This window comes from Epinephelus fuscoguttatus, linkage group LG8, assembly GCF_011397635.1.
Source record: "Epinephelus fuscoguttatus linkage group LG8, E.fuscoguttatus.final_Chr_v1".
Lineage (NCBI taxonomy): Eukaryota > Metazoa > Chordata > Actinopteri > Perciformes > Serranidae > Epinephelus > Epinephelus fuscoguttatus.
This window is the reverse complement of record NC_064759.1, coordinates 34,152,981-34,165,636: the sequence shown is the minus strand read 5'-3', so window position 1 is coordinate 34,165,636 and position 12,656 is coordinate 34,152,981. Positions and strand designations below refer to the sequence as shown.

Below are 12,656 nucleotides of genomic sequence, written 5' to 3'. Positions count from 1 at the left end.
TGGCAGCTTTACAAAGATCATTAGGGCCTCAGGAAGTGTTTTACTCTGACAGTGTGACCAGAACGTGCCGGCCCTCCTGCCGTCTTGGCTGTCATTCAGCTGACATCCTCTTGGTTTTCTCTCGCTGTCAGTGTGACAGCCTAGGAGCCACGTGTCTCCTGGCGGACAGTGTGGTCTTGTGACTTTGTCAAAGCTTTGTCACAAAGCATGCGCCAAACCAGTGGATGTGATGACAGTTGTTGCAAATGTGCAGGAATGTGAAGGATTTTTTTCTAACGCTTCTCCCATCATTGTCATAACTCACACTTGCATCTGCATTTTTTGTTTAAAACTTCTGCACCTTTGTATACACACACACACACACACACACACACACACACACACACACACACACACACACCCTTTTCCATTTTGACTGATATTTCAAGCGCAATATACTGTATTTGCACACATGGTTGTTCAGAGTTCATGGAAAATTTATTTCTCTCAGGCATGCAGCACCAGGCCTGCATGCTGATTTTGGTATAAATACAACCAGACCATGGTCTTATTCTGGCTTTGCTTGTTCCTTTGTCTTACAAGTTAATCATTTTAAAGTAATAGTTCCACATTTTGGGAAATAAACTTATTAGCTTTCTTGCCAGATGAGAACTTTGATACTACTCATGTCTTCACAGTAAATATTAAGCTGTAGCCAACAGCAAGCAAGCTTAGTTTAGCATAATGACTGGAAACAAGGTAGTGTGACTCACCAGATGCAGACTGTGGCTATAGTCCTGCTATTGATCAACTATTTTCCCTCTCTTCCACTATCTGCGTGTTACCGTTTTCAAAATCCCCTTTGCTACAGCAAACAACAACTTCCACACTTAAATTTGGAAGTTTGGAAGATTTGGATTGTGCAATAAAGCATGCTTTGTTGTTCTGGTAAGTTGTTGTAAAGATCTACAACGAATAAATATCTTGTGGACGCACCTTGGAAAAAAAGCCCTGACTCCATCTTGCAGGACTCCCATGCCTGATGTTGACCTGTTTTCTGACAGGGTCAGAAGGAGTTGATTTGCCACATCTTTTAAACCTGGCTTTGAATTCATCAGTGTACCGATGCATTCCACTTCAGACAAGCTTCTGTGATATCATCGTAATAATGTTCTGCAGAGACACGTGCAGCAAAGCGGCAACCTCCAAGGCTGAAAAATGACGCCAACACTAAGTGCCAATAAATGCAGTACTTCGAACGGCCACTTGAGGCTGGCTCCAAAACAGATTTAATACATTGGCTCTCATGTTAAAAACTTTCCAGCAGAAATAAACATGTTTACAGCCTGGTACAAAAATGGTTTTGGTCTCTATCGCTAACATTCATGATGACTGTATGGGGGGTTGAATTGTTTTCAATCTCACCCATATACATTTAATTAAGGCTTAAAGTCACACATATTTAAGGGCATCTCTTGCACAGATATGATCGTTTCTGTCACTTTCGTCACAAAAAAACAAGCTGGGGACAGCCGAAATGCTGAATTCAACGCTTCAGAATGGCAGTCTGCAAACCCATGGGCAATGTTGCAGTAGCTATATCCATTATTTTATGACGTTTGCTAGGCCTACTTTTGTTTTATGGTGCTTTCTTTTGTGTAGAGTTAGCTATTTTATTTAGAGCGCACACCTCTCCATGTGCACCAAAATAAGTTCCTACTCGACACTATTTTGAAATTGCACCATCGCTACATCCTGGGCTTAGCACTGCCCAAGATGATTGTGATTGGTTTAAAGAAATACAAACAAGCCCAGGCATTTTTCCCTTATAGCAGAATGATAATGCGTGCTTCTTGACTTTTCTTTTGTGAAGGCAACAAAATCCCCCCGCTAGCGCTTCCAAAGCTTACTCATTAACATGGCATATCTTGTTTGTTCAATCTCTTCAAACACTGTGAGTATAATGATACACATGTTTTTTTGTTTTTTTTTTAATTTGTGGTTAAGTGTTGCTGCTGGCAACCTTCACAGTGATGACAAGACTTGCATAAGTTCCTGTGCCTGGCCAAGAAATTGTGCTGCCCATAAAACTTGAATTGTCAGTTTTGTTGCCTTCAGACAGAGCCAGGCTAAATGTTTCTTGTGTTCCCAGCCTTTATGCTAAGTTAAGCTAACCAGCTGCTGGCTGCAGTTTCATATTTGCTGTGCAGATACCAGAAAAATATGGATTTTTCCATCTCACTCTCTGCAAGAGGATAAAAAAAAGAGTTTCCCCAAAATGTCAGACTATTCCTTCAAAAAAGATGAGTGATATGTTTGTCACATGACCCCACTGATCCTCCTGTCTTGTTTCATCCCGCCAGCTTGAATGACTGCTAAGACATGTTGTTACTGTAAATGGACACACCTGTGAAACGCTCAGGGTGCAATTAAGCATGTACTTATAATGACAGATTAGAAAACCACACTTGAGGTGTGGCTGTTTGAGGTGGACGTTTTCCAGCATGCCTTCAGCATGGTTTGGACAGACCGTTAAGGTGGATCTGCTAGAGACAAGTTAGTCAGAGACAGCACGTACAGTACAGAGATCACAGCATGCCTGTAGCATCTATTAGTCTCTCAAGTGCTTCAGCAGCAGCATTCAGCTCCTTTACTGTCCCTGGACCTGCAGGCTGTGAGATCTCAAAGACCCTATAATAAGGCAGATGAGGTGAGATGGGCCTATCTCTCTGTGAAACACAACCCCCTCTGTAACCACCAGCATTAATCTGCCAGTTTAATTTGAAACCAAGCTCATCACACACGCCAGGATCAAAAAGAGCTGAAATAAATGGATCCTCTGTGATTGCTTCTTTTCTCCACAGACTGTGTATAACCCCATGCTACTTCTCCTTGATGGTGGAGCGATTCTCCAGCTTTTTGTCACGGGGGGTCAGAAGCAGTTTGACTGAAAAGGACTGGAAATCCCATTTTTGTCCTCGTGCCTCTGATCCACAACCAAAACTAACTCTGCCGTCAGCAGTGGGAATATCTCCCCGACGGGCGGGACAAACTAATGTGACCCTCCTGGAAATCCAGTTATCTCTGTGAAAGGTTGGTGAGGAGACTCGGAGTGGATGGCAATGACTGCATCTTTGTTTTCTAGTTATGTCGTCGCCTACAGTTTCTCAAGCAACACTGGCTCAGAAGCTGCTCGCCTGTATGTGAGGCCACTGTCACACTGCATAGTTTCTGAGGTCGAGTGTTTCAGATCGAATTGGACACCCTGTTATTCCTTCGTCTTTACGTCTATTGCTCGCACTCGCAGCAGGGAAAGGATTTCCACTTCTGTTGACAGTTTAAAAAATGAAATGTCTATTGGTTGATATGGCATTTCAATCCCTTGCTGTCATCGTAACAGACTGTGCACACGAGCCAACAGCGCTGTTTTTTGCGCCTTGCATATATTGTTTCATCACTCATCACTGCTTACTGGCTCGCACAACATAACCAGCGGCTCTGTTCTCTGTGGGATTGGTAGAAAAAGGTCAGGTTTTACCTGGATTGCTCTTAATGAGACAGACACTCTAATAATTACACTGGTGGAACCTGAACGTCAGCATCTCCTCTGGCTTATACTGTAAACAAACAAAATCCCACACAGCTCATTCCTTAAGAATTGCTGTAATTGGAAAATAGGTTGAACATCAAAGTGCACCAATGGTGATATTTTTTGACAGGCTTTCCTTATTGCAGGCCCATTACAGAAGGTAACCTCTAACCCCAACCCTGCCAATAGGCCCATGGATTTTTGCTGATATGATATCAATAGTATTACTTTTACACTGAAGTCAGTGATGTTATTATTCATATTCAATGTGTCACAATTATGCAGTAATTCAGTGTGTTCTCAAAAATGTTTTATCTTGCAAAAGAGAAGATTATGGAGCCCCAGTGTGTTCAATATTAAAGAAATAGAACATTAGAAAATAAAATAGCCATAGGGAATAAAAAGAACAAGTCAATTCTGAAATAATTTAAAGAGTTATTAAATTCCATTAATTCTTTTTAAATGTTATTTCATCACTCTTGTATCAAAGGAATATGTCACCCACCCCCCAGATGAGCATCTAAATATCACCCTGTTACTTTGAATTGGTGAAGAAAGCTTTGTTTTTCTTGCATGCTTTCACTGCAAACAAATCCCACACAACTTGTGCAGTGAAAACCAAGTCTCATTTATCCAGTTGTATGCTCATTACTTCTCAAACACGTGCAACTATTGAAGGCACTGTTAAAGTGGCCAGGTGCGCTAATCGTCTTGCCTGAAGTGCAGAAATGTTTTAAATCTTAATATTTCAATGAAAATACATGTGACTGGGAAGTACTGAGCACACCACTAGATAAATGAGACCTGGATTAGACTGCACGAGTTGTGTGAGAGTTTTTAAACAGATGTTCTGATATAGTTTTGCTGTTTTAAAAGCAACTCCCCTATGACTTCAGTTCATCAAGAATTTTCTCCTTTTGTTTGGATTCTTCGTTCACCGTGGAGGCATGCGAGGAAAACTCATTTTTCCAGGTGAATAACTGACATGCAAATGATCATTTGGAGGGGTGAAGTATTCCTTTAATAATAACAGTTTCTTTTTATCTCTAATAGCCCTTTTTCAGAAGACTGTTTTTATTCCATAACATCACTTTTCATGACACTAGAGTTTTCAGCCTTAAGCCAATCACATGCACCTTCATCCTCCCAGCAGGCTAACTGCTGGCTAGCAAACTAGCTCCCATTGGCTACAACAACGCAGTGTTGTGTGTCTCTCTGAGGATCAACTAACTTGAGAATGAAAATACTGCAGAGGTAACTCTGAACCAGCCAGTTAGCGGCAGCTGCTAACAGCAGCTCTTCATTATACAGTTACCTTGTTTATTCCACCATCTGCCAGTTTTGCTACTGGGGATAGTAACTGCAAAAAAAATTACATTGATAGTCTTTGGGGATAGCTACTGATAGTTACTGGGGAAATCAGAAGCACTGACCTCTTCCTGTTTTGGTTGCGCAATGGCTGACACGAGCCTTGAGATTGTACCTGATGGCAGACAGAGCTGCACAGTGGAAGCGAGGCTTATGGACAGCCAGTCTAAATGCTGATGGTCTTTACTGTAAAGCCATTACATTATGCAAATAACATTTCATAATAGTAAGTTAAAGCAAAATTTGTCAATTTCCACTTTAACAACTTATGAATGTCAATGCAGAGTTCAACTGAGAGAAATTATTGTGTTTTATCAGTGCTGTCGATACATATCACGTCATCAAAGCTACAAGAGAAGCTTTGATGGTCCATCCCAGCAGACTGTCCTGACCTAAAAGAAAAAGCTCAAAGGCAGTGGGGATGTTACACTTCATGGAAGATAAATCTAACTCATGCAGTCAGATAAACGGCACTGGAAAACAAAACTCTCTTTTTCATTTTATTGGGCTGAACTGTCCAAAAAACAGTTCACAGACCCCAGAGACACACACTGTGCTGGTTAAAGATTGCTTTATGAGGAACAGAAGAAGAAGGAGGAAACGGCGCTCTGTTTTGGAAACATTCTTCCTCACTTTCCATATTTCAAGTTGCTGAAGTTTTTGATGAAAAGAATACAAACTCATCAGATGACAGGGAAAGACATCAACATCACCAGGGGGAAGAGGCGTGTGTTGCATTTGAAATCTTGTTTCCATTTGATTTTCTGACAATATAATCTCATTTGTGTCTTTCAATAACTGCCAGCTAATGAATCATCCATTTCACAGTGAATAATGAGGTGCCAGGTAGTATTTACACAATACAACTCATCAGCAGGGCTGCATGTATACTGTATGCATATACCTGCTGTTAGTCTCTGACAGCCGCTTTGATTTAGCTTTGCACCGTGCATGGCGGAGGGACTCGGCCCAATCCGTAGCAACCATCTCTCCACACCTGGGAAACACATTGACAAGGCAGCTCTCGGTCCATTGTAACTGACTAATAGTTCCATGTACATTTCCAGATGTGGGATTCAATTTCAGAGACCTGCGATCAACCTGTCTGACACGCGCCAAAGCAAAGTAAGAAAACAAAACAAAAGTTATATTTAAAGAATGAACTGAAGGCCCATTCTTCAAAACTATTGCACCATATTAAAAAAAATACACTAAAATGTTCTTTCCTTGCTCTTAATTTGTTATTTTAGGTGATCTAGGAGCTCATTTTCCTGCTGCATTCACCGTAAAAGTTGCAATACGTGACTGTAAACTTGAATAAACTGACTGTGGGTGTCCCATCCTGCAGAGGGAGTGACACTGTGCAGAGGCAGAGCTCCTGTGTGGGAGTTGGAGTTAAGACAATAGAGTAAATGGGATAATCAGGGTTTACAGATCTGGGTGGCTGTAGTGACGCAGGGCTTTACGTTGCCTAATGGGGCATCCGTGACAGCTGCCCCAGCCCTACATGGCTGTCCCTTAACCCTTCCTGGCCTCTGGCCTCGCCTCCACTTTCATCTGACCCCTGACCCCCCTGATTTATGCTGTCTGAACCAGGGCCTATCTGGAGTCTGGAAATGAATAAGAATGAATTGAAAAGGAATGAAAAGAGCAGGGATACAACCTACTGTAAGATCATACCTGTTGCATCAAATATCCTCAACGTCCCATTAAGGATCTATGTGTATATTCAAAGGTGTGTCTAACAGGTGTTTTTACAGTCCAGAAGGCAAAGTGATTGTCCATGCACGTCGACAGAAGCTAAGGCTAACCTGTCAGGGATAGGCTGCAGACCCTGACCTGACGGTGTTGTCTGGGGGTAACAGGCTTACGGGATTACAGAGAAAACATTTCCTGTTTGTTTTAAACGGCAAAAACCCCCATTTCCTTGATGGCTTTTTAAGTTGTTACAAGTCTAATGCATAGTATAGCACTTTAATGTGACACTTAAAGGAAACAGTCCCTGCATAGCACTGAATTACTTTATGTCAAAACCTAAATCAGCCCACAGAGGGCGACATGGCAACACCATGTGAGCTTTATACGCAGATCAGCAGCAGCTAAATCTGACAGTGATAAAAAAAATCATATTTAATTATTTTATTTTTATTTTTTGAATTTATATTTAGAGAAGGATGGTGACACCTTATTGTAATTATGTTGTATTTTATGAATGAATTTAAGTGCGTCAATGATCTTTTGGAGCAGACAATATTTAAGTGAGTAATATGTTGTGGAGGTAAATGAGCACTTTCAGGACTTCAGATTAAAAGCATTATATCGTTAAAGGAGGATGGGGAGCTGGTTCCTAAGTTCTTACAGTGTGATCATGTTGAGCAGGGTTTTCAGTGAGCAGCAGACTGTCAGAGGGGGGCGGGGTGAAGCCCAGCTGACATCTTCAGACTACAGAGCTGACTGTTGCAGAAGGACGCTGCATGGCAAGCGGGCAGGTAACAGTTAACTCCGCCACAAGTGGGAAAAATATGTTGAACTAAACAAGAGTGGATTTCCTGAGCACATTCAAACTGCATTAACGGGATTATTATCTCTTTGGCGGCGAGAGGAGAAATTAAAAAATATGTAGGAGCTGTGCGTAAAAATCCACAAGATTCCTGCGAGGGGTTGACCGTCGGAGGGAGGATTGTGCCAAAGTGCGACTTGAGGAGCAGCTTATTCATGCAAATTCATAAAATCATAGGCGTGCCTTTGGGCGATGGAGTCACAGCCGGAAAAGCAAACCCCCTCCTGGATCATCAGCGACCTTCAAAGACTGTGATGCGCAGCGCTCGGACGCATTGACAGTGGCACCGGGGACAATGTTTTAAAAGCGCAGAGAAAGAGAAGAGAAAGTTAGGTCTTGTTTTCTACACGCTCCTACTGGCTGCACTTCTTCGTCAACACAACCACCAGCTCAGTTGCTGCGCCACTGGATCTCCAGCCACAGACTTTTTGCGCAAACTTCTTCAACTATCACTATTTGCCTTGGGTTTTTTAATTTCTTTTTATTTTATTTCTACATGTTTACAGTCAATTCGGACGACTTCAGATACTAGGAGTCCTGATGCGGATGAAGTTGCTGCCACCCTACTTTAAACAATCCACACAGTAAAGAGATCACTGATTTGTTCCTATTTTCAGAAGACTATTTAATTATTTTTTATTTTATTTTATTTAAATCGCTGAGGACTTTTCACTCTTCGCCATGTCAGAAGACGACAGTAGCTCCACCACCAGCTACATGTCTGACACCGAAGGCAGCAACGTTAGCGTCCTCAACTGGGAGCAAGTGCAGCGGCTGGACGCCATCCTGACGGAGACCATCCCGATCCACGGCCGGGGGAACTTCCCCACTCTGGAGATGCAGCCGCGGCAGATCGTTAAAGTGGTGCGTAGTCGGATGGAGGAGAAACAGATCCACGTCCGGGACGTTCGGTTAAACGGCTCTGCAGCCAGCCACATTCTGCACGGGGATAGCGGACTGGGTTATAAGGACCTTGACCTCATATTTTGCGCAGATATGAAAGGTGAAAGTGATTTCCAGACTGTGAAGGACATAGTTTTGGACTGTCTCCTGGATTTTCTACCCGACTGTGTGAATAAAGAGAAAATAACCCCGTTAACGTTAAAGGTACATTCACTCTGACAACTTTGTGTTGTTGTGTTTTTCTTGCTTCAGTTGTTTACGTTTAGATACCTGATAAGAATTAATGGCGTTTGTGCCTATTTGGCTTCATTGCCATTACGCGCAGCTCAATGTGCAGTTAGATTAGTTTAGTGATAGTAAAATGATGGTTTTCTATAGTTAAGAGGATTGACTTAAACCAATTTGGAAAGGATCCTGAGCTCAGCCACCTAGATCCCATATCCAAGTACATTCTATGGTCTTTAATATTGGGGTCAATAGTAATAACATAAGATTTAAAACTCAAAGTCATGCAGCTATTACTGAAACATACAGAACATAGCTGCACAATGCAAACCTTAATATGCATGCACATCTGCAGGATTCTTTATTATTGTACATTTAAGGTTATCTACCTAATGTGTATGCTCTTTCTCTCTCCCTCACACACACAGGAAGCCTATGTGCAGAAGATGGTGAAGGTGTGTAATGACTCAGACCGCTGGAGTCTCATCTCCCTCTCCAACAACCGAGGAAAGAATGTGGAGCTGAAGTTTGTGGACTCTCTCCGGAGGCAGTTTGAGTTCAGCGTGGACTCCTTTCAGATCAAATTGGACTCCCTGCTGCTGTTCTACGAGTGCTCAGAGAACCCAATGGCCGAGACCTTCCACCCCACCATCATGGGCGAGAGTGTGTATGGGGACTTCAGCGAGGCCCTGGACCACCTACGTCACAAGATCATCTGCACCCGGAACCCGGAGGAGATCCGAGGCGGGGGACTGCTGAAGTACTGTCACCTGCTGGTGAGGGGTTTCCGGGCCGCCTCCGAGTCAGAGATGAAGTCCCTGCAGCGCTACATGTGCTCACGCTTCTTCATTGACTTCCCTGACATCGGCGAGCAGCAGCGCAAGCTGGAGTCCTACCTTCAAAACCACTTTGTGGGCCTGGAGGACCGCAAGTACGACTACCTGATGACCCTCCACGGAGTGGTCAACGAGAGTACAGTGTGCCTGATGGGTCACGAGAGGCGGCAGACCTTAGGGCTCATAGCCATGCTGGCGGTGCGCGTGCTTGCAGAGCAGAATGTCATCCCCAATGTGGCTAATGTTACATGTTACTACCAACCTGCTCCTTATGTGGCAGATGGCAACTTCAGTAACTACTACATAGCACAGGTTCAGCCGGTGTTTGCTTGCCAGCAGCCTGCATACTCCACCTGGCTGCCGTGTAACTGAGTCAGCCCCGAGGAAAAGGTGGAGGGAGAGAGTCTGATTTGTTTAAACAGGAGTGAGCAGCATAGTCGCCGCCTCAAACCTGCCCAGTGTTTGACAGCTGACAGAAAAAAGGAGTCTTCTTTTTAATGTTTTGCATCAAAGCTTGTGTTTTTGTTCATACGTTAAGTATGAGCAGTTGGCTTTGACTTCAAGTACGTATCTCAATGTGAATATCTCACATTTCTTGAAAAGCCAACATCATTCTGATCCTGCCCAGGCCAGCCAGGTTTGGAAAAGACTAATTTGGGTAGCTTGGAATTAAAGGCTAAATGCAAAAGTGCGATGGCCTTGAATGCAAGCAGCAGAACTGTCATCAAAACTGCACAAGACTGATTGAATCTGTCAAGAACTGATTAGCCAGCACGTTCCGGCAGCAGACCAAACGGCTGCATCAGTGCCCTGAAGTTGACAGCTACTCCACACACACACACTTACACACTCAAGGTGAAATCAGAGGTGTGTGTGCAGGGCTCCAAAACGAGCACCCTGGACTCTGCTTTACGTCAGCTCAACTGAGGTGAGATGAAACTAGTTTGGGTATCAAACTGGCATCTCCGCCTTGCATTTGGATATAATTATGGTTGTTTACAGACCAAAGATTTTTTTGATTGTTTCTAACATTAAAACCCGATTTTGATGGGGGAAAACAAACAAAATATGAAGCTATCTCTATTTGTATATGTGAACATCTGTGTGTTTTAAGTGCCTATAAAAGAATGAGCAGGCCATATGATTTTTGTGAATTAGCCCCACTCTTGTTTATAGTCAGGCACACAAGACAATAGCACCCCAGAGGCTCGTGAATGTATAAGTGAAATCATGCAGTCAGTGTTTGCGTATGTTTGGATGAAAAAGAGCACCGTGTGTTAGTGTGGATTTTGCAGTAAAGTAGCAGTCACTTGTGCAGTTGTTGCAAGATTCACATTTTTCACACAGATATTTGGACATTTTTATCCAAACATGCTGTATTGCATGTCCCAAATTAACACAGGCGATGTGCATTTGTTATGAGAACGAATGACAAGCATTTCAGATCATCAGCAACACAGAAATGTTCACACACAATTTCCTGTATATTTTGTACAGTGGTGCTTCTCTTTTTCTCACCCGAGAAAAAAAACAAGTTCACACAAGAAGTAGTTAGGAGACTGAGGGAGAGGAAAGACTGCATTCAGAGAGCTGGTGTCTGTTCCCTACGCTTCCTCCTACAGTAGAAGGATATTTGCAGAGACACCTCAGATGATGAGACACTATTTGCTGTAGCACCCTGGCAGGGAATTCCTCAGCTGCTGCTGAAGAGCTTGAACTTAGCTGGGGTTGGGTCTGCAGACGCTCTGTTCAGGGTTCAGAAAATGTTGTGCCAAACAATTTTTTGGTCCCACTTATAGCCCCTGAAGTTTAATAGAGCCATATGTTGACGTAGAGAAAGATGCTGTGTTGATATAGAGGACGGGTAAACAGACAGGAGAAGGAGAAAAAGGGAGAGAAAGGAAAACGTTAAAAGGCAGGAGGGAGAGTGAGTCGGTCTGGAGAGATGGGTGCAGCTGGTGATGGGGTTTATCTCTCCGGGGCTACCATGCTTTACTGTACAAACTGTCTCTGTTGAGGTCAGACTACAACTTCACGGACAGTGCTGCAGCTCTCCCCTTTTTTCAGGGAGACCAAAACTTTGTGTTATCAGCATTTGCTCTCTGTTTTAATCATGTGATTGTTGTTATAAAACGAGTGAAAGAAAACTGCATTCAAACCAGCTTCAGGAGACTTTAAGTTGCAACCTGTGTTTCATCTGTGAGGTTGCTTAATGACGCTTATTCTTGTTTTTTAAGCTTCATTCCACACCATTTTAAAGAACTGTGTACATATATGATTACATGCTTCAGCTTTGCCAACTCACTTACTCCTTGCAAACTATCCTGCAGCCTTTACTGATGGCAGATAGAGAAAATAAATGGTAATTACAAGCATAAAAAATGGTAGTTTAGGCCCAGAAGACCAGCATCAACTCAATACTGCGTTGAAAAGAGAAGTTCTCTTGCTGAAAAATCATTTCTTTCTCATCTTCTGATTCTGATAATCCATAACTGCTCTGTTCAGCTGTTTCATGTTCTCAGCGACTGTCCACGTCAATGATATCCTTTGGATTGTGCAGGCAATGTATTGTCATTTTATACTCAGTGAAGTCCAGCTGACTAGCTAGCTAGCTCCAGTCTGCCTGTCAGTTAGTGATCGTGCCTGTCAGTTAGAGATCGTGGGTTACTGCATTGTCTTGTATGCGTCGTCTCAAATATCTGTTTCTGTCCATGCAGTCTTTTGCAAATCACACTTTGAAAAAGACAGAAAAAAAGATCTTTGTCTTGTATGTATATTTTTTATGATTGTTATTTTTATAAATGTATCAGACACTGCGGGTGTTGCAGTGCTTTTGAATCTGTGATTGGGCTTCAAAGGATATGTTCTCAATAGCTTTTTTGCTATATTATGTTATGTGTCCAATGGGTCAAAAGGTTAAAGATGTTTTCATCAATAAAATATCTGAAAACCAGATTGGTCACGCCTCTTGTTTTTCTTTTAATTGTCTGATTTTAAATGAAGTTGACTGCGCTGGTTTGGTCCAGAAGGAAACCTGCCAAACATGAGAAAACGCTCATGTGTTGACACACTTCAGATTTCTTTCTTTTTTCAAAGGACAGTGAGAGTGTCTCTTTTCACTGACGTTAGCCATTCAGTGGCTTTCAGATGGGTTTCCCTGCCCACTAACTCAGAGAGGCAAATCCCTGCCATGGCC

At 42.7% G+C, this 12,656-nt stretch overlaps 1 protein-coding gene across 1 annotated transcript; it reads left to right on the top strand.

The window, feature by feature from the left end:
• Window positions 1-7,385: 7,385 nt before the first annotated feature.
• On the top strand, window positions 7,386-12,415 carry tent5aa (terminal nucleotidyltransferase 5Aa). The gene is made up of 2 exons (XM_049584359.1): window positions 7,386-8,603; window positions 9,053-12,415. The coding sequence occupies exons 1-2, from the start codon at window positions 8,178-8,180 to the stop codon at window positions 9,830-9,832; spliced, it is 1,206 nt and encodes a 401-aa protein (XP_049440316.1). The 5' UTR covers window positions 7,386-8,177; the 3' UTR covers window positions 9,833-12,415.
• Window positions 12,416-12,656: the final 241 nt, after the last annotated feature.